The 21,376-nt window shown below is 43.8% G+C and overlaps 1 protein-coding gene across 1 annotated transcript; it reads right to left on the bottom strand.

Moving 5' to 3' along the window:
- Nucleotides 1-12,395: 12,395 nt before the first annotated feature.
- On the bottom strand, nt 12,396-19,349 carry LOC137504689 (alpha-1,4-N-acetylglucosaminyltransferase-like). The gene is made up of 3 exons (XM_068233272.1): nt 19,128-19,349; nt 12,576-13,130; nt 12,396-12,476 (listed from the first exon to the last, which is right to left on the bottom strand). Exons 1-3 carry the CDS (start codon nt 19,347-19,349, stop codon nt 12,396-12,398), a joined length of 858 nt encoding a protein of 285 aa, XP_068089373.1.
- Nucleotides 19,350-21,376: the final 2,027 nt, after the last annotated feature.

Below are 21,376 nucleotides of genomic sequence, written 5' to 3'. Positions count from 1 at the left end.
TCATAGACGTCGTGACGTCAGAGGGAGTCCCGAACCACCCCTCGACGCTGCCTGGCACTGATTGGCCAGGCAGCGCACGGGTCTCGGGGGGGGCACCCTCTGATGCGGCGGGTTGCGGCGAATCGGCGCGGAGCGGCGGCAATCGTAAGTTACACACAGCTAGCAAAGTGCTAGCTGCGTGTAACAAAAAAAAATTATGCAAATCGGCCCAGCAGGGCCTGAGGAATCCTCCGCGGCAGGTTACCCCGAGCTGAGCTCGGGATAACCGGCAGGAAGGTTAAACAATTATTGCACACTTTCTGTAAATCCAATAAACTTCATTTCACTTCTCAAATATCACTGTGTGTGTCTCCTATATATGATATATTTAAAGTGGACCCAAATTAAAAATACAAGATTTCAGAAATAAAATCCATTTTCTAAATTATAATAATAAATAGCAGCCTTTTTTCAGCTGCATGATGATAAATAGAAAATATTTTACATTTATTGGAGAAACCCCTCCCCTTCCTTTCAAATTGCCGGGACAGAATCCGGCAAACTGGTGAAGTAGATAGTGTCCAGCAAAGGAGGAATTGCTAATGGCTGCCACCTGTATAACGCTAGTTATGAAAAGAGAAGGGTGAAAAGCATGCACTGAAATTATCATAGACTTGAAGGAGTATTTATTTATCTTTGTATGTGTCAGAGTGGATTAATGTAGCTGGGAAAACAGAGGGCGGGAGGAGGTGGGGGGGGGGGGGGAGGCAGCAGGGGTTAATGTAGCTGGGCAGCATAGCTTAGATAGAGACGGCTTGGTGGGAGAACATGTACAAGATGCCCCTACACTATGGACGCACCATAGTAACCTAGTTACCTTGGTTGAAAAAAGACATCCATCCATCAAGTTCAACCAAAAGGAAAAAAAACACCATCCTGAACCCGCACATATCCCAATTGATTCAGTGGAAGGCGAAAAACCTTACAAGGCCTGGGCCCATTAGCCTAACAAAGAAAAAATTCCTTACCCACTCCAGATGGCAGTCAGATAAATTCCTGGATGAACTCTCACAGGATTTATGGAATAATTATAGCCAATGGCGCCCTTCAATGCAAGGAAAGCATCCAAGCTCTATTTAAATGCAGATATAGAGCTTTCCATATATACTTCCTGAGGTAAAATATTCCAGATTTTACCACTCTCACTGTGAAGGACCCCTTTCTAACCGATGGCAAAAAAAGTTTTTCTTCCATACGCAGATCCTGTCCCCTTGCCGTTGTACAACCCTAGGGACAAAAAGCTTATCTGCCCAGTTTGTCCAACCTTTCTTGATAAGTGAGATTTCCCATCCCTCTGATTAATTTAGCTGCCTGTCTTTGTACCTATGCTAGAAGGTCAATATCCTTTCTATAGTCTGGTGCCCAAAACTGTATCCCATATTCCAGATGTGGCCTCACAAGTGATTTATAGAGGCTGTAGAGTAGTATACTAGCATCCCAAGATTTTAGCTCCAGTTTTATGCATCCGAGAATTGTGCCGCTTCTTGACATTGTATTGATTGCTAACTTAATTGGTTGATGGTTGATAACTTAACTTGTTATCAACCAGTAGAAATGGCCTGAACAATTTACCAGGCGAACAGTTCCCGACAAACATGGGCTGTTCTCAATTCGCATTGGATGCAATTTTTTTAAAAATTGCGTTTAATGCATTTTTTTTAAATGCATTTCATGCAAAAAAAAAATTTTTTAAATTGCGTTCACATTTTTTACATTTAAATCACTGGCTGCCGACTTAAGCGGTTAATAGCCAAGCCCCCTTACGTGCTATAAAAAACAAATGTGCAGGGTATGTGGAGGAGGACAGTGGGTACAAGAAGGAAAAAAATATATAGATAGATATAAAAGAGAATAGTTTTTTGAGAAAATTAATTTTAAAGTTAAAGGGAAAAAATAGCAATGTATAGCAAAGTCACTGCACTAAAATTACAGATAATGGGCCTGATTCACAAAGCGGTGCTAACAGTTAGCACCCTGGTGAAAAGCCCTTTATCACGCCTAAACTCAGTTTAGGCATGATAAGTTTAGGTGTGATAAGTTTAGGTGTGATAAGTTTAGGCATGATAAGTTTAGGCGTGATAAGTTTAGGCGTGATAAGTTTAAGCACCAACTGCGTTAGCACCGCAATGCACAGCTGATCAAAAGTTTTGCGCTGGCAAAGTCTGGTGCACTTCGCATAGAGTTTAATGGCACTGCTTTGCGTGCGGGACTTTGCACGCTATCTACACTTATCTAAGCTTAGCATGCCTAAACTTATCACACCTAAACTTAGCACACCTAAACTTATCACGCCTAAACTGGCTTTTCACCAGAGTGGTGCAATGGTTATCACGCCTAAAGTCTCTAACTGGGTTAGCACCGCTTTGTGAATCGAGCCCATTGTATTAGCATGTATATGAAAGTATTTTTTATGTTCAGAGTGAGGGAAAGAATTATTTGGGCTTCCCCCTACCGAGCCTTGTTAACCCTTTGTTCCCCATGCAGGCTTGGAAAGCCAGAAAGGGGAGCCCCGGCCGTGTGGGGCTTCGCACCCTGAGGTATCCCAGCCTACAAGGGTCTCTTCCCACCTCCGGTGCTTCAGGAGGAGGTGGGGCCAACAACGCCTGGTGGGGGTGGGGCTTCATGGTGGCATCTGGGAGTGCCCTTTACAAGGAGACCCCCAGATTCCCACCCCCTCCCACGAGAAATGGGTATAGGGGTACAAAGTACCCCTTACCCATTTCCACAAAGGGTTAAATAAAATAAAAACACAACAATGAAAAAAGTCCTTTATTTATCTTAATTAACCAGAAATACTTACCTCTACCTTTAAGAAAATGTTGCCACGTCAATATCCTTGGAAATGTCCCACACCAATATCCTCTAATCTTTTAAGCTTCATTAAGTTGATTGAAGATCTCCAAACACCACACCGCACCACTCCCCGCCCAGCTCTAGCTATACTAACTATAGCTTAGTCTGTGGAAAACATGGCTGAGGACTGTGACAGAGTGGAATCTGTATGGGTAAGTGCTCAAAAGAGTTGTCAATTGTTTTCTACAGTCATACGATCCCCATCCCCTCCTTTTTTAATTTGACCTACCTTTTCTAAAAACAGTTCCAAATTTGCCATCCAGTCATGGCTAGCATACATCCATTTTATTCCAGGTTTAGTATATATTTTTCCCCTGATTTTTGTCCTCTAAACCTAGGTGCGTCTAAGTGTAAATCTGCTCTGGATTAATATATGCTGTATTTTTCGGACTAAAAGGTGCGTTATATTATAGTCCGAAAATTACGGTATATATTAATAGTCAAAGAAGATTTTTTTTTTTCAAAATGACTTAGAATCCAAAGCATGGGCATGTACTCAAGAATTTCAATGAACTTAAGATCATGTTCCCACTGTTGACCCTGACATACACAGCAAATCTGATGACAATAGCATGAGCGTGAGCTTTATAATGAACGAAAATCTGCCTCAATATGACATTGCACAGTTTTTTTTAAGTGTTTCCCCTTTAAATTCGGGGAAAATGTTTTTTTTCATATGATTGCACTTTTTTCAGTTTAAATTATAAAATTTATTTTCTCAAAAACTAGGATCCCTCATACATACAAAAATGTTTTGTTTTTTTCAAAAATACCTTATAGTTTTTGAAAAAATCGATGTTATAATTTAAACGGAAAAAAAAGTGCAATCATGTGAAAAAAGACCCCATAGCCTTTGATGCAAGTGGAAAAATTAGATGAATACTGACTGTAATTTTACAAAATTTTCACAAAGCGAAAATTTCTCAAATATGCATCAAAATCATGTTTGGCAATTGAGCCTGCTCATCCCTAATAATTTTATAAACATATAGTCAGAACATCTGACAACCACTCTGGTTAATAGCAGGTTAGTGCTCCTGTGAAACATTTGCCATGACTTCTAGAGAAGAAACGGGGCATGCTTGTGTTCAGGAATCAGGTAACAATAACATTTCTGCAGCGCTTTTCTCCCATAGGGCTCAAAGTGCTTAGGCTCTCTCAGATTCAGAAATTGATAGCAAAATTAAGTATTAACACAACAACAATTATTCTTCTGCAAATGCCAAACTGAACAGGTGGGTTTTTAGTCTGGATTTAAACACTTCCAGAGATGGAGCTGGAGCTGTCCTGATCTGCTGAGGTAAGGAGTTCCATAATGTAGGAGCGGCATGACAGAAGGCTCTGGGACCAAAAGTTTCCAGGTGGACACTGGGTATGACTAGATTATTAGAACTTGTGGATCTGAGATTGCAGGGATTGCTACGCAGCTGCAACATTTCTTTCATGTATCCAGGGGCCCAGATTATGTAGTGATTTAAATGTTAGTAGGCCAATTTTGAATAGGATCGTCCATTTTGTGGGTAGCCACCACAAGTCAGAGGTGTAGCTAGGGCTTTCAGCGCCCGGGGACAAAGACTATTAATGCATCCCTCTAAAGGGAGACCTGCACTGCGCCCACAAAGGGGGCATGGCCACGCAACAGAATGTGGGCGTGGTAATGGGTGGGGCCAAATATTTATGACCTTAGCAGTGGTATAAATGGTCTGCCAGGGAAGTTGGAGCGGCTGGCAGCGGGCAGCAGCAGAACACTTCCTATTCCCAGCGCGAAGAAGATCTGTGCGTTGTTACTCTGGTCTAGTCAGTGATGTCAACAGAGCAGCGGCACAAAGATCTCCTTCGCGCCAGGAATAGGAAGTGTTTGGCCGCCGCCCACTGCCAGCTACTTAAATCTTGGGGGGGGGGGGGCGAGAAAGGGGGAGCCCCAGGTGAGGAAAGGGGGGTGACGGACCCCCTTCCCCGCCGTTGTGTCCGCTGCTCCCCCTTCACTGCGCTGAGTCGGGGAAGTAAGAGGCCACCTCACGGCTGGGCGCCCTTAGGGACCCGGCGCCCGGGGGCACATGTCATACCCCACCCCCCAAGATACGCCCCTTATTAGCTCCAGAGGACCTCAGGAAGCCTTCTGCATTACTTGTGACTTACTCTGCATACATGGAGATATGGTATTGCAAAACTGGACTAGTCGATAAAAACTTGAGTTCACTGTGAATATTCCTCTTATAATGATGGGAGACGGACCCCCTTCCATGCCGTTGTGCCCGCTACTCCCCCTTCACTGCTAAGTCAGGGGAAATAAATTTAAAAAAAAAGACACCTCACGGCTGGGCACCCTTAGGGACCCAGTGCCCGGAGGCACATGTCCTTTCCCCCTCCAAAGCTATGCCTCTGCCGCAAGTGAAGGGAGTGCAGGACTGGTGTTCTGTGGCAGTGACGGGGTTGGTTGGTCATCAGTCTGTCAGCAGTATTCTTTATCAGCTGTAGACGGTGCAAGTCCTTTTTTGGAAGGACGGTGTAGAGAGCATTACAATACATTTGTCTAGTTGGGATGTGATGAAGGCATGAACTAAGGTTGACAGATTTTTTGGGGGGATGAGGTGCTTGAATTTTGCGATGTTCTCCAGGTGCTAATAGGATGATTTCACCACAGCAGAGATATGAGTTCTGAAGTTTAAATCCCCATCAATTAGAACTCCCAGGCTATGCACATGCCCAGAGATGTGTAAAGTTGTGCCTCCTATTCCTAGGTAAGATCTTTCCTCACAAATGTTTTCTGGAATCAATAGCTTATGAACTGTTTTAGGCAGTGATGATTTAATTCAGCGTTGTTGTGATGAAAAATTGTACACAACAGTTGGTGAATAAGAAGTTCCCACTTAACTTGGATGTAGTTACACAACTGAATGATATTCTTTACATGCATAGAAGATGAATATGTATGGGGATACCAGTCAAAAACATGAAGTGTATGTGAGGAGGCCTCCAGTGGTGGACCATTGCATAATAGATCATCTCCCATAAAATACGGTACCTGTAGTTACATGACAACTGTTTTTAATGCAGGTGCTTTTACTGGCTTAAAAAGTCATATGTGTTCATAGGCCACCTTCACTCTAAATGTGAATGGCATACATGTGGCAGTTACTGGCAATTGATGGATTGGATCCCTGCAATCCAGGACTAGGTAGTTTTTTTGGCACTAGTTATGGGGACCCATGGCTGCTTCCTGCTCATGGCAATTTGGTTGTGACCTTTATTTATTTTATTTTATTGTATTTTTATTTATTTTTTTATCACTGATTTTTATTGACAAAAATACATAAGAAAATTGACATACATCAAGCCACAATGTTATTTCTGTTGGCATTACAAATTATGACACAAACCAGTCACATCAGTAAGAGTGTAAAACAGCAAATATGTGGTAACAATCACAAAAATTAGAAAAGCAAAAGTTTACATTAATGTAACATAAGGTTATAGGGATAAATACCTTCAATAGTAAAGCTCTTGATGGTTGGTTTAAGGTCTATAGCATATGTCAGATTACATCTTCATGTGTCACATGGTGATGCGGAAGTTGGTAGTATAGCTGAATGAACTACCTTGCAATGTGGTTCAAAGATCATCCATTTAAATGCCTCACTTCCTTTCCATATGTATGCTGTCTGTTGCTAGAGTATTGACTTTAGCTTTCCTAGGTGGTTCTGGGGAGGACCAATGTAATATGATCTGGTGACGAGTGGTACATAATATCTGGGGAATCTCTAAGCGTTATGGTGTGGGAACAATATCTAGAACCACATGAAAGCAGTGATGCAGTGGGAGACATCTCGGAGCTCACTCCAACCTGAATTATCGCAAATACTTTCTGTTTTAAGAAATCAATTTTTGTAGGCCCACATGAAAGATAGCTAAATGTGGGGTCAATGTCAAAGGAGCCCAAATGTTGGTTACTATATATTCAGCAATATTTTTCCATAGGTCAGCTATGGTCTACAATACCAGAGTATGTGGGCCAGTGAGCCTAACTTTCCACATCTCCAACATTCAGGGTATTGACCTTGTAAATACCTAGACATACATAGAAGTGTGACATACCCGTGTAACATAATCTTCTAAAGTGTATCCCAATGGGTAATGCATCCTGAGTATCTAGATATATGAGTAGAGGCAAGTTGGATCTGTTCAATGGAAATTGTAGATTGGCATACACTTGACCATGAGTGGGTATATTTGCAAAGTTTTTCAGTAGAACTAAGAAGCTCTGAGTAACACAGGCAAATACCTATTTTGAAGCAGAATGGGGGCCACAACAAAGTTGTATTAAGCTTTCGTTATGTGAAGAGAGCAGGGAACCGCCGTTGGTCGATGAGGTTTTTCGCTGGGTCCCCTCAACTAGACTAGCGCCTTTTTTAAATTATTTTGAACATTCTGCTAAAGGAGGCAAATGCTGCACACAGATATAGTTAATGTTAAGAAATATCTTATATAATAAAATGCTCTACAGGTAGAAAATCTAATTTTGCAATGCAAGTCGCAACTCCTTTGCTTGTAAAGATGTAGATCCAGAAACATCACAGATTTGGACTGGATCTATGAATTATGATCTCTGATCTATCAAAAATATGCAACTCAAGTAAGTGAATTGTACACATATAGTAAAGTCCAATGAACATCAGTCAATTAATTCAACTCAGTTTTAAAAACGGTGTTTTTATTTATTGCAATCGGTTGATGTACTTGGAACATTGATACTTTTAAGAAACTAATACACAAGAGATAGTGGCTGCTTAATGAATATGCATTTCAGGCAATCAGCTTTTTATTGCAATATCTATGGGCATAATATAAAGCAACGTAAAACTACGACTTGAAGTTCCACTCCACTTTGCTACACACTGCAGTGGAGTGCAGAGTCAGCTGTGGCCTATTTAGAAAATGTAATGATTACAGCTGGGTTTACCTATTTCCTGACAGCCAGCAATAGGTTTCAGCATTATTACAATTTTATGTGACCTTTATTAGTAGTTAGAGAATATTTCCATCTAGTGATGGTCATGTTTAGAAGAAGTCATGGAGAAGCATGTGTTCCATTACCTGACTGACTGGTAATAGATAATGCAAGTCTCTGATTTGCTAGTCATGATCATGTGCTAAAACAGACTGGGCTTGAGTTACAAAAGAGTGCTAATTGTTAGCACGGCCGTTTTCGCGCAAATTTTCGCATTGCGCGCGATCGCGAATTTTCGCGCGTAACGCGCGTGAAAATTCGCGATCGCGCGCAATGTGAAAATTCGCATGAAAATGGCCTTCTAACAGTTAGCACTCTTTTGTGAATCAAGCCCACTGTGATCACAGCAAATTAGCTGACCAAACAAATCACATGCCTCTCCGTGAGTTTTCATAGACATGACTATCAGTATTCCCACCCTCTCTTTGAATCAGCGACCACAGGCACGGTTAGTGGGTGGCAGTTATGATCACTTAAAGAGAAACCATGACCAATAATTTAACTTCATCCCAATCAGTAGTTGATACCCCCTTTTACATGAGAAATCTATTCCTTTTCACAAACGGATCATCAGGGGGCTCTGTATGGCTGATATTGTGGTGAAACCCCTCCCACAAGAAACTCTGAGGACCATCATCCTGGCAGTTTACTATCTGTGAATCTTGTTGCATTGTGGGAAATAGCTGTTTACAGCTGTTTCCAACTGCCAAAAAAGCAAGCAGCAGCTACATCACCTACCAGCAGTAAAAATGTCACCATGTAATAAATGTCAGAATGTAAATCAGGGATTTAAAAGATTTTACAATGGGCAAACACTGACTAAATCCTTTCTACATAATTATTGTAAAAATGAAGCACTTTTTTAATACATTATTTACACCGGAGTTCCTCTTTAAGTCAGCTGATATGCTTACTGTCCCCAAAATGTGGAATTAGTAAATCCCAGATTCTAGCAGCTGATCCAGTTAACCAGTGGCTGTGTTAATTGATTAGTGATTTATTGCCCTAAAGGTTTTCTCCCATGTTAAGTTAATTAATATGTTATTATTATAGTGTTTTTGTATATTAGTCGTCAGCGTGTCTTTTGGTCACCCATGTTAATCTCAATGCAAAAGGCTGGAGAGGCCTACATGAGACAATATCCAGTTTCCATTGCATCCTTATTACTAATTTAACTTCAATAGTGTAAGTACCAGGAGAAGAGGCCCATATGTGAGCATTGGGGAACCTGGGCTCAGAGGGAACACATTTTGGATAGCATGCTGGTTAAGGCTGTTGCCTTTGATGTAGGCCTTTGATGTAGGGTTTAAGCCTTTAAGCAGGATTTGAATCCCAGCTCAAGCCAGTATGTAAAGTGCAATATAAAGTTACCTGTCTTGTTTGTCTACAGGGCTGTCACCAGGGTGAAAGCAACCCATGTGGTTGGCTTGGGGTCTTTCTATGCAGGGGCCCCAGGCCTACTGTGCTGGGATGCCCTGTGGTACTCTGTGGCCCTCCTCCTGTCCTGCAGAGTTGTGTTGAATAGAGAAACTCAGATGTCCATGATGCAGTGAGGAATCACACTGCTCTCCTCTCCTCTGCCGCTCAGCGTCTGGTTACCATGGTTCCACCCAGTGCCTTGCATGATGACAGAGCCATGGTGCCCAGACGCTAAGCAGTAGAGCAGAGGAGAGCAGTGCAATTTGTTACTGGATTATGAACATGTGAATCACTGTACTCGCCACAACTCTGCACTCTGCAGGAAAGGAGGGGAGCCGCAGAACACTAGAGGGTACAACACGGGAGGCCTTAAGCCTCTGCAGGGAGGAGGACATCTATCTACCTATACTGGGCTGGGGCCATCATGTCATAGCCACAGCCATTTTTGCCATTTTCGGAGGGGGGGGGGGGGGATGAGCCGCTTGGGGCAACAAAAACCTTAGAGGCACGCCTGTTTGTCAGACTTCTGACCTGGGCTTCCCAGTCTTTTGCAGCCCCCATTGCAGAGTGTGACTAGAAGCATTGATACATGTTTTATTTTTACCACTCACAGCGCACAACAGTCCTCTCAGAAACATGGGGAGGGAAAGTGAGGTAAATTAGAGGAGAGGACTACTGTATGCATGGGAGATGGACATGGGGGCACTGCAGTGATGGGAGCTCACAGTTTGATAGCATGGTGGGGGAAAGGGGGATAAGGCACAAGGGTAACACTACAGGATAACTTTCAAGATTCTATGCCTGGCGTATAAATCTGTGCACAAAACCTGTCCTACCTACATCTCAGAGCTTGTTCACAGGTATACACCAGGTCGCCCCCTCTGATCCTCCAACGACCTTCGCCTCACCACCCCACACATTTCACACTCCCATGCCCGCCTGCAGGATTTCTCAAGAGCTGCCCCCACCCTCTGGAACGCCCTTCCACCACCCATCAGACTTGCTCCCTCTTTCAACTCATTCAAGCAAGCCCTCAAAACCCACCTCTTTATGATGGCCTACCCACCTCCTACCACATAGTAACTCTCTACTAAATATTTAACAGCCCCACCTAGTGTTTCCTTCCCACCCTTTAGATTGCAAGCCTCTGGCAGAGTCCTCCATTCCCTAGTGTAATCTACAGGATCATGTACTCCTGTCCTATGACAGCCTGTACTTGTGTTACTGGGCCTACCTAACCAGCCCATATTGCATGATCATGTATTTTGTACAATTTGCATCTATAACTTTGTTCTATGTTGTATAACTGTAACATCTGCTGTGCTGGCAGCTGCGGGCACACGGAGTGTCACCGCAGCCGCCTCGGTTCCCTGCTCGGAGGTTTTTTCCGTTCCGCCGACGTCTAGCACGCCGAGGACGGGACAGTCATTTGCACATAGGGTCACTGTATCGCGCGGCCGTGCGCATAGACAGGACCTTTATGCTGGGAGGAGGCGCGTCAGCTGACCCGCTGGTCGGCTGACGTCAGAGGGAACTCACGCCGCTCAGGATTGGTTGATTGTTGTGGGCGTGGCTGTGAGGTCTCCTCTGCTTCTTAAGCCTCCCTGTTCACTCGCAACCTGTCTGCGGTTGCGTATACATACGTGTTAGCGCTCAGACCTTAGACTAGTATCTGGTGTGCTTTGATCTGGGAGGAAACCAGGGATTTCACACAAAACTAGGACTATTGTTTATTGTATTATTATTGATATTCTGTGTATGACTCTGGCTTATCTCTGACTCCGCTATTGCTTAACGTTTCTGTACCTCTGCCCATCTGATCTAGTTGCTGAACCTCTGCCTGAATACCTACTACTCTTTTGCCTACTGATTCTGTACTGTATCTGCCTCTCAGTTGCCGAACCTAGCCTGTCTGACCTCTCTACTCACCAGTGGGACCTTGCCACTGGTGAGGTGCTTTTCTGATAGTACTCACCAGCTCCTCTGGTGAGGTTTAGTTAAATCTACTCAGTTACTGTTTCTGATAGTACCCACCAGCTCCTCTGGTGAGGTCTCATTAAGCTAATCAGTTACTGTTGCACCAAGCACATCTCACTCTGTGTTCCTGTTAGCTATACTTGCATTATTGGTGATACTGCAGATCACCACATAATCAGGTATAGCGTCTGTATTATTGGTGATTCTGCAGATCACACATAATCAGACGTCTGTGTTGCTACACCAATCGTTACAATAACCTTGTTATGTCTGTCATCCTTGTATCATTGTATATATTTATTGTCCAGCACTGCGTAATATGTTGGCGCTTTATAAATTCAATAAATAATAATAATAATAATACAGGGATGGGGCTTTACTGTGTGCGGGAAGTGACACATTGAACTGGAACAGCAAGTGGGAAATAGCAATAACTGACGGGTGTTTTTGACATGGAGTTGAAAATGTATTAAAGCTTATTAAAGTTTTTGTTGGTGATGTCTCATAATTAGAAGTCCCACATCTGCTTCTCTGGCAACTTGGCCATTAGAAATGGCCAAATACAGTAATTCATTTTCTAAATAGTTCTTTTAGTGTTTTTAGATTTTTTTCTTTGTTCTTCATCACCACTAACAAACCGGTGGCTGGAAGGTGTAATGGTTAAGGGCTCTGCCTCTGACACAGGAGACCTGGGTTCGAATCTCGGCTCTGCCTGTTCAGTAAGCCAGCAGCTATTCAGTAGGAGACCTTAGGCAAGTCTCCCTAACACTGCTGCTGCCTATAGAGCGCGTCCTAGTGGCTGCAGCTCTGGTGCTTTGAGTCCGCCAGGAGAAAAGCGCGATATAAATGTTCTGTGTTTGATTACTTTAAACTAGTGCTGGATCAACTGAGAGGAACAGCCCAGGTGCACTGTTCCTCTCCTCCCTCGTTCCCTTCCTGCAGAGTCGCTAATGGGTGGAAAGAGGGGAACTTAAAACTCACATTTCCACCAAATTCAAAATCTGGTCTCCATGGCAGCAGGGTGTCACATGACACGACGTCGGGATGTGCCAGCGTATTGTACACTGGCTGGTGTGTAATACACTGGCACATCCTGATGTCATGTGACAACCTGTTCCCATGGAGACGAGATGCTGGATTCTGCGGTCAGGTGAGTTTTAAGTTCCCCTCTTTTCACCAGCTGGTAGAGAAAGGGGAGGAATTTAAGGAATGCGGGCCGTGGGCTGCACAAAGTTTGTTTAGCACTGCTTTAATCACTCGTCTTTTTTTCAGCCAATACTTTATGAGAAGAAGGACAATACTTTTGGAATAGATGCTCGACCAAAGTATTACTCCCATGAACCACAGATATGTTTTCATCATGATTCATGAAATTCCAGAGGTGCAAACCATAGGAATCTGCAAATGTTGGCTCTTTGTCCCAAACCTCATAGTAGCGTTTCCATGATGGGAATGATAAAGGAAAGAATCGCTGGATTTTCAGGCATGTAATGCTTCCACAAGTAACGTCATTCTCACCATTTCCTGGAGAACTCCAAAACTGATGTCCAATACGGGTTAGTAAAATTGGTCCTTGATACCCCCATCTTTCTCCCCGATAATCTCGAACAAAGTCCTCCATACACTTCCATATAAACTCATGATGGGCAGCGAACCCAAAAGCACTATTAGCAAAAGACACATTTGATTCTTTAGCCAAGAAGTCTCGAACTGGTATCTGGTTAATTGAGATAATGTCACTGTCCAAATAAATACCACCATGTTTCCAGATCAGAGCCAATCTGCATCCATCAGCACTAACATGTGTCCAATATTTTTCCTGTTTTGGATCAACCTGTAAACAAAACATTTAATTCAATAAAACGGTTAACACGTATAATATGGTTTGCCAGGTAAAGGTCATTTATTTTATTTGTTCTAACTATAAATCTGTATAGATCCGCACTGCACCGCCTTTCTTGCAAGTTGCCCAGTTTGAAGAAAGGTGGGAGCCTGAAACAGCAGACTGTCTTGCCCCACAATTCTTTTTATTGTATGTCGTTTTAACATTCAATAAACTAAGAATAATATTGAAGCAGTGCAGATCTCTACAGATTTATTGCTATACGAAGATTCTGTTATACCTGTGATATGTGGTCTACACTAGTGTTGGGCGAACAGTGTTCGCCACTGTTCGGGTTCTGCAGAACATCACCCTGTTCGGGTGATGTTCGAGTTCGGCCGAACACCTGGTGGTGTTCGGCCAAACTGTTCGCGTTCGCCCGAACTGCCAAATTACTAGCCGAACAGGGCCCCTGTTCGGCCGAACAGGGGCTGAACCGCCCGCTGCCCGGCCTCCCTCAACGCGTCACTCTCCGGACTCCTCCTCCTCATTTAGTCACTGCATAGTGCCGCCCACTGCCAGCCAGACAGCCACCCACTACCACCCGGACACAGGTACTTCTTGCAACTTTTGTATGGGGAAGCGGGCAGAGGGGGGAGCGCTAGCGGAGGGGGTGGGGGGAATTTCCGACCCCCCCCGCGATCGGGGCATGCTCCCCCCTTATGCCTGCGACCCCATAGGGCCCCTACAAGCGGGATGTTCGGGGAGTTCGGGGTTCGGCCCGAACATGCCGAACATTGCGGCCATGTTCGGCGAACTTTCCCGAACCCGAACATCCAGGTGTTCGCCCAACACTAGTCTACACGCTTCATCTACCTACTCGGTGAGAAGCCAGAGAGTGCGGTTTCATTGCTATAAATTTGTTCCAGCTACACAGAAAGTTTTGGGACGAGGACATAAAACATGCTTTTTTTCTGTTACAAGTTCTTCATGTAGGAAATTTGTTGCATTAAAATCTGTGTGGAGTTTGCATGTTCTTTCCGTGTCTGTGTGGGTTTCCTTCAGCATATCCAGTTTCCTCCCACATCCCAAAAATATACAGACAAGTTAATTGCACTCCGTCCCCTAAAATTGGCCTGAGACTACAATGGAAATATGGCTGAGGTAAGGGTAAAGGTGGCCACTAACGGTCCAATTTCTAGCAAAAAAATGTTTGAGCGATCAGATAATTCTCATCGGAAGAAAAATCATTCACTACACCATCAAACGAACCATTCTTTACTTCTTATCTTTCACAACCAACAAGAAAATCCAAATTTTGATTTGACGAAAATCTAATCGGACGACAATTGCCCATCAGCTGAGATTATTTACAACCAATCTGATGAGAATTTCTGATCTCTCAAATGATTTTTGGCTAGAAATGGGACCATTGTGGCTATATGTAATATATATAATCTGTACTATGTAATCTGTAAAGTGCTGCGGAAGATGTTGGCGCTATATACAGTAAATACAAAATAAAAGTAATTAAAAAATAATTAATAAATAATTATTTTTATGAAAAGAAGATTGCCAATCTCGCTAATCTCTGATTCTAGTAATACTGGTTATGGGCACTGCCTTTGACATGGGAGACCAGGGTTCGAATCTTGGCTAGGGTCAGTACCTATTCAGTAAGGAGTTCAAGGCAAGACTCCCAAACACTGCAGGGTGGCCTTTTGAACGTGTCCCAGTGGATGCAGCTCTTGAGCATGACAGGAGAAAAGTGCTATACAAATGATCAGATTATTATTATTATAATATAGGCATGATGATCGCGGTAACTCATTCTTTACAAAGCTCCTAAATATAGCCAGTGAACTTGGTCAATAAGAAATGCACTGTCCCAGACAGTCACCTTGCTGAACATGGCCTCACTTAGGTTGTTTTTCTTTTTTTCTAAACTCTGCACTTCCTCTCAACTCAATAACCTAACATCCTTCCTTTCAGACCCCCAGCTTAGTATAGGAAACTGTTAGCTGTGGGGTCCCACAAACTGTTTGAAGTGGGGCCCCACAATGGTTAGGTCCAGTTGGTTTAACTGTATTTTTAATGACCTGGTCGGTTGAACAAAATGTAATGTTGCCATTATAATGCACAAACAGGTAGTATTATCAACATTCAGTACTACATCGATATACTGCAGAAGAATGACAACTATTCTCATCAAAATAAAGGTTATTAGGTGGTATCATATACAGCAGAAGCACTTTTCTACATTGTTTGAACAGACCATACATGGAACAATTTTATCAGCGTGATTTACTCTGCTGTGGAGATCAACAACACAACGAGCTGTATGGATCCTAATTTCAATTAAATAATGCTGTCCTAGTCAGACATTAGATCAAATTTCAGCAATTCCAAATTTTGATCAAAATGGTTGTAGCAATGGAGCGGTTGCAGATCAAGGACCCAATGGCATTGCACTCCATCAAACAGTGCAGCACTGCAGTTCAATGGATGATTAATACATTTTGTGCTAAAATCTATTAAACGCTGTTTTCAGCCTGTGGAAGGATTTGATCAGATAGATCTCCCTCTGAACAGATTATGAACTGAGAGGGATCTATCTTTATTTCTATCTATTGTTCACACTGGCGTGATGCGTTGTTGCAAATTGCCACACTGCTACCACAGCCTAATGAAAGTCCATGAGGAAGTTCATACTCCCTACATTGCAGTACACTGCGCCGGAAGTGCCCGATTTAACGCTAGCCAGGGCCGGTCCTGGACTTTCTGCTGCCTGAGGCAAAGATCGTGTGTCCTTTCCCCATGTGCCTCCATTCTGTGGCCTCTCTTGTGCCTCCTTCTTTGCCCCTCTCTCTTGTTCCTCCCTTCTATGGCCTCTCTCTTGTGCCTCCTTTGCAACTCTCTCCTGTGCCTCCCTTCTGTGTGTCCTCTCCCCTGTGCCTCCTTATTTGCCACTCTCTCTCCTGAGTCTCTCTGTCTTATGCCCCTCCTTGCAGTCACTGCCCTCCTCCCTCTCCATGTTTTGATCCCCACTCCCATGTCACCATCTTCCTGCTCCCACTTAGCCCCTTTCTTGTGCCCCTGGTCCCTTCATCTTCCTTTCAACTTTGTCATCCCCTTCATTGATTCCTGTTCCCCTTGCCAAGCCACCCCCCCTTCATCTTCCTTTCGACTTTGTCATCCCCTTCATTGATTCCTGTTCCCCTTGCCAAGCCCCCCAATATGTCTTCAATACTGATTCCATCCCCACAGTACGCCCACCATTACTAATTCCCTACTGTACGTCCTCCATTACTGGTGCCCTGTATACCCACAGGCCCCACCATCTGCTGTACATCCCCCACACGACCGACCAACCGACCGTGAAAGAAAGCCTGCCTGAGTCAGCAAAGTGACTGACTCACTCACCGGGGATGGGGTCTAGCGGCGGCAAAAGGCGGGCTTCGGGCATCCAGCATGATCCATCCTGCACTGGCAGGCAGAGGACAGACGGCTGCGGCGGCGGGCATGCTCCATCTCGTGCTGGCGGGCAAGGGCGGTGAACAGCGGCAGCAGGCTCATCATCATCGTCACGGTAACGTCTGCGGTGCTCAGTGACCGTGACTAGCACAATCAGGGGCAGCAGAGCGGGCGGCTGCCGCCGCCATCATCATCTAGCAGGCCTCAGTGACGTGCAGCCTTGGAGAGGCCACAGAGCTCGGAGTCATCGGACTCGGAGGCCGGCGGCATCATGTGGGTGGCACGTGGCAGCAGAACTGGCGGGCTGTGTACAGCCTAATGGGGGGCGGGTCCCAGCCAGAACACAGTCCGGGCGGACTCGGCGGAGGGTCACTCACGGTGTGTGCAGACACGGAGGCACCACAGAGCAGCCGGACTTCACTGCAGAGTCTACACTGCAGCCTGCACTCTCTATCGTCTCTTTCCAGTTAGGTTAGAAGGCGGCAAGAATGCGGCGCAGTCACTTCCTCTTTATGCCTGGTGCTGCCCCTCCACTTCCTGCCGCCTGAGGAACCCGCCTCACCGCGCCTCATGGGCAGGCCGGCCCTGACGCTAGCATATACCTACATTACCGCATGACCCCTGCGGCGACCTACCTCAGCCCGGAAATCATGTCCGTCTATGGCGACACAGGGTTTTTTAAAACGTTGTCATTGCGTTGTCACAGCGTGCATGCGCTGAAGCGTATTTTAATGATACGCTTCCGTACACTTCCACATACCAGAAGCAGGAAGTGACCGCAAATGCACCTTCTGCTTAGCCGAATGCCAGACAGGGAACATCGGGTACTAACGGGGTGTTCCCTGAAGGCCTGTTTTTGGAGGTGCAATTCGGTGTGACGGGCATGATGCACCGCATCGCTAATGACAATTCATTGGGCTCGATTCTCTAAAGCGTGATAACTGCTATCACAGCAGTTATCGCACGAGCTGCCCATGAAATGTGCACGTGATCGGGCGCAAACCTTCGCTTATCACACAAATTACCGCTTTGCTCATGTGATAACTGCTGTGATAGCAGTTATCACACTTTAGAGAATCGAGCCCATAGTGTGAAACCAGGCTTAAAGCATAGCTGAAGTTTGAGGTTCATCCCATTTTAATCTTGTAAAAATACAACACCTTTCACGTAAAAAAAATAAATAAAAAAAAATAAGAGTGATATTGTTTTCTCGGCTCCTTCTTCACATCTTTTTGCCTTTAGGCTATAGTTTAATTTATAGGTCCATTAAAGTGAACCTAAAGCCTGTTAAAAAAAATGAGATTAACTCACCTGGGGCTTCCCTCAGCCCCCTGCAGCCGATCGGTGCCCTCGCAGCTCCGGTCCGATGCTTCTGGACCCGCCGGCGAACACTTCCGGTTTCGCCGTCACCGGCCGACAGGCATGGGAACGCGAGTGATTGTTCGCGTTCCCAGCCTGTATATCACCCCCAGTGCGACCTCCTGGCCGCAATAGCAGCATAGATACATGGGTTTCAGGCCCATGCTAGATAATTGTCATTTATATGCAGGGACGGATTTAAGCCAAGGCCACCTAGGCCATGGCCGAGGGCACCACAGAAGCAAGGGCACCAAAGCAACAGGCTAAACTGGTGCAGCATTTGCAATCTTGCAAATGCTGCAATGCAGGGAAATCAGGCAAGCGCCTAACCATGGTACTCGGCTGCTAGCCACCTGTGCAGCAGCCACCTTGCTCTATGTGCACATTTACATTGTGTCCGGCGGCTATGGACTTGGGCAGCATTTGAGACGGCAAGGAAGAGGAATCTTCTACACTGGAGATGAGTGGAGAAATTAGTGACACTGATGGCTGCTGCGGTGTGAAGACGAGCTAGATACCTATACTGAAAGGGGGGGTGGGAAAAGGAGGAATTAAGGGAGTCATCTGGCTACCTATACTGGGGGGTCATCAGGCTACCTATATAAGAGGGAAGGGTCATCTGGCTACCTATACTGGAGGTAAGGGGGAGGGGTCATCTTGCTTCCTATACCGAAAGGAGAAGGAGGGGGGGCGGCTGGTGACATTTGCCTTGGGCGGTAAAGAGTACAAATCCTGCCCTGTTTATATGCACTGTATATGTGTATCTACAACTCTTAGTTTTTCTGATTCTTGCTCCTATGTGTCAGTTTGTCAATTTCCAAGTAGGTTAGCTCCTCAAACCCTGTATTTGTTAATCCAAATCTGGGATGTTTACCAGTCTGCTCTTGTCTGATCTTTCTTTCGCCTTGATTTTATTGATTTATTTTTTCCTGTAATTTCTGTGTGCTGTCCTGACTCTACCTGCTCTTGATCCCAACCAGGACATGGTGCAATTTTATGGTGCTTCGCTGCCCATTACTCTCTTCTCAGTATATCATCTGGACATCTTATACGGCCAGCAGCATGATATGTTCTTCAGAATCTTTGTATGTTTGAGTTTGAAAAACAAAGTATATTTGTCTTATATGTTCTTCCTTCCTTTCTGCAGAGCAAAAAAAAGAGTTATAGTAAGATTACCTTTTGATACCAAGAAGAAAGTGGTGTCTCTGCAAAAACCTCTTCCATTCTCAAGGGAAAAACATAGACATTCTTGAACGAAGACAGCATTGGGAGATATTTCCTTACAGCGTCTTCTGAATTAATATTTTTCAATCCTTTCATAAAGAAGACCACTGGTCTGTCCTTATACAATCGAGCTGCTGACTCAATGGCACATAACACCAGAGGAGGTGGCTGCATCTTATCTGTGGTCTCCAGAAAAATGATACCCTTGCCTCCTTTTAAGACATCAAATGGATTTAAATTTTTGGTGGCAATATTTGATGTTAGTTTATTATTTATTGCATCCAGTAATGTTTTTTCCGGTCCTTGACTTTTGGGTTCCTTTTTATTCGCTACTTTGAAACTTGTTTTTGAGGTAGATGATGCTTCTGCCTCTGGTGCTTCTTTAGTTAAGTCAATAATTGGGTTTGCAGACCAAATTAGGTAGTCTTTGGTCAGTTCCCTTATCTCAGTTCTGTACATGAAACCTAAAACTGTTAAAAGAATGATAAGGACCAAGATTCTATGGAATTTTGCCATTTTCTTGAAATGAATAGTTGTCACACTGCAAGACAAAATATGTTTTCCTTTAGAAATGAATTTTACAGGTTAAAAATTACATTGACATAATTAAGAATGAAATGGTAATAATTTTGTACTCAATGGGTCGATCCACTTTTTCTCATTTTCTCCTAATTGATATATTCATATCATAAATATCATGCCCTTTAAGCCACCAGCACGGAACAAATAATAATTTTGACAGTACCTTTTCACCTACTTTTTGGTATTTTTCAACTGTGCAGAGTGCTGAAAAGTTATTTAAAAAGAGGATTAAAAATTATCTCCTTGGAAAAAAACTAAATTGTATCGGGCCCAATGTTACTTTTACAGATATCTTAACAGTAAAACAACTCAATTTAATTTACAGATATCAATTCAATTTACACATATCTTAACAGTAAAACAACAAATTCACTTTTTTAACTATTACTTTATCCTTGAAAATGATGCAACAAAGATACTTTGATTGAAGATCCCACTGCCACACATGACGCTCCCTGCACAACTCTATACTGAGTATAGCTGAGAGAGCTGAGAGCCTCAAAGCATTTTCAAAAGTTCCTCCAGGGCTCCCCATTCTTCCCCTAGTTCCCACTGTTCTCCTTAACATACCCTGCAATTTAGGTGATTCTAGTGGGCTGTGCTATTAACCACAACAGTTGGCAGCCATTCACATTTCTTTAGAAAGAAAACCCATTTAAATGGCATTTGCGTAAAATATGCATTTTTGGCGACTATTTGCCACTGATTTCCCCGCCAAATGTTACTGTCTTGGTTTTTTGAATACTTTGTACACCTTTTTTAAATAAATAGTGGCTGCAGAGATGCCTTGAAGGTTTTAGAAGTTTGCCAGCTATTAAAGTCTATGGAGCTCGCGGTGAACGCATTCGCCGACACAAAATCTTGATGTTCAACCATCACTACTTACCAAGCCTGCCTGCTATACTAACCATGATAAAACTAAGGGGGGGGGGGGAGTTCTTCCTTTTTTATTCCTGAATATTTGCAAATGCCTTCTGTTTTACGTTGACAGATTTATGTTTAAAGCGGACCTGAACTCAGAACTTCCTCTCTGTTCTTAAAGATATTCCACAGCATAATAACCTTTAAACAAAAACATTTCTTTGTTACAGCTGATACAAATCCTAAAATAAATGGGCTTTGTTTCTACTTCTTGATTCATTGAAGCAGACATATTGTTAACAGCCTGTGCTTTCAAATGAATTTATCTGCCATCTCTGCCATGAAAGTCATGTGACACAGGGGAGAGATCAAATTACAACTTATGATTTGACACAAATGAGGGGGGAATTAGACAGGCTAAACTCTCTAAATACATACAGGGTGCATTTCTCTACGTTTTCCTTCTGTCCTGGGCAAGAGTTCAGGTCCACTTTCAAAAATAAAGTGTTTTTCTTTTCCATCAGTGAAGTTCTAACCCTTGCTAACTTCTTGTAAACCTTTATCTGTTTATACACCCTTTATTGACTGCCTCTTGTAGCAATCGGATATGATTAGTAGGGCGACAGTTCGAATGTCACCAAGCTCTACAGATGTATTGCTCTGTTGTTGCCTAGCGATGCATCCAATTTCTACAGATGGGCAGGCTGGAGAGGAAGACCTTCCACATGCCCAGCTAGTAATGAAACCAGTAATGCTCC

This window comes from Hyperolius riggenbachi, chromosome 4, assembly GCF_040937935.1.
Source record: "Hyperolius riggenbachi isolate aHypRig1 chromosome 4, aHypRig1.pri, whole genome shotgun sequence".
NCBI lineage: Eukaryota > Metazoa > Chordata > Amphibia > Anura > Hyperoliidae > Hyperolius > Hyperolius riggenbachi.
Note: the sequence above shows the minus strand (reverse complement) of the source record. Positions and strands in the feature narration are given on the sequence as shown.

What these genes read in the sequence shown, in the direction of transcription:
- LOC137504689 (XM_068233272.1), bottom strand. Translation starts at nt 19,349, where the DNA reads ATGCAGCCACCTCCTCTGGTGTTATGTGCCATTGAGTCAGCAGCTCGA. An exon ending in TTTCTTCTTGGTATCAAAAG is followed by an intron (nt 13,131 to 19,127) that starts GTAATCTTACTA and finishes TTTTGTTTACAG; the next exon opens with GTTGATCCAAAACAGGAAAA. An exon ending in ATTGTCCTTCTTCTCATAAA is followed by an intron (nt 12,477 to 12,575) that starts GTATTGGCTGAA and finishes TTTCTCTACCAG; the next exon opens with CTGGTGAAAAGAGGGGAACT.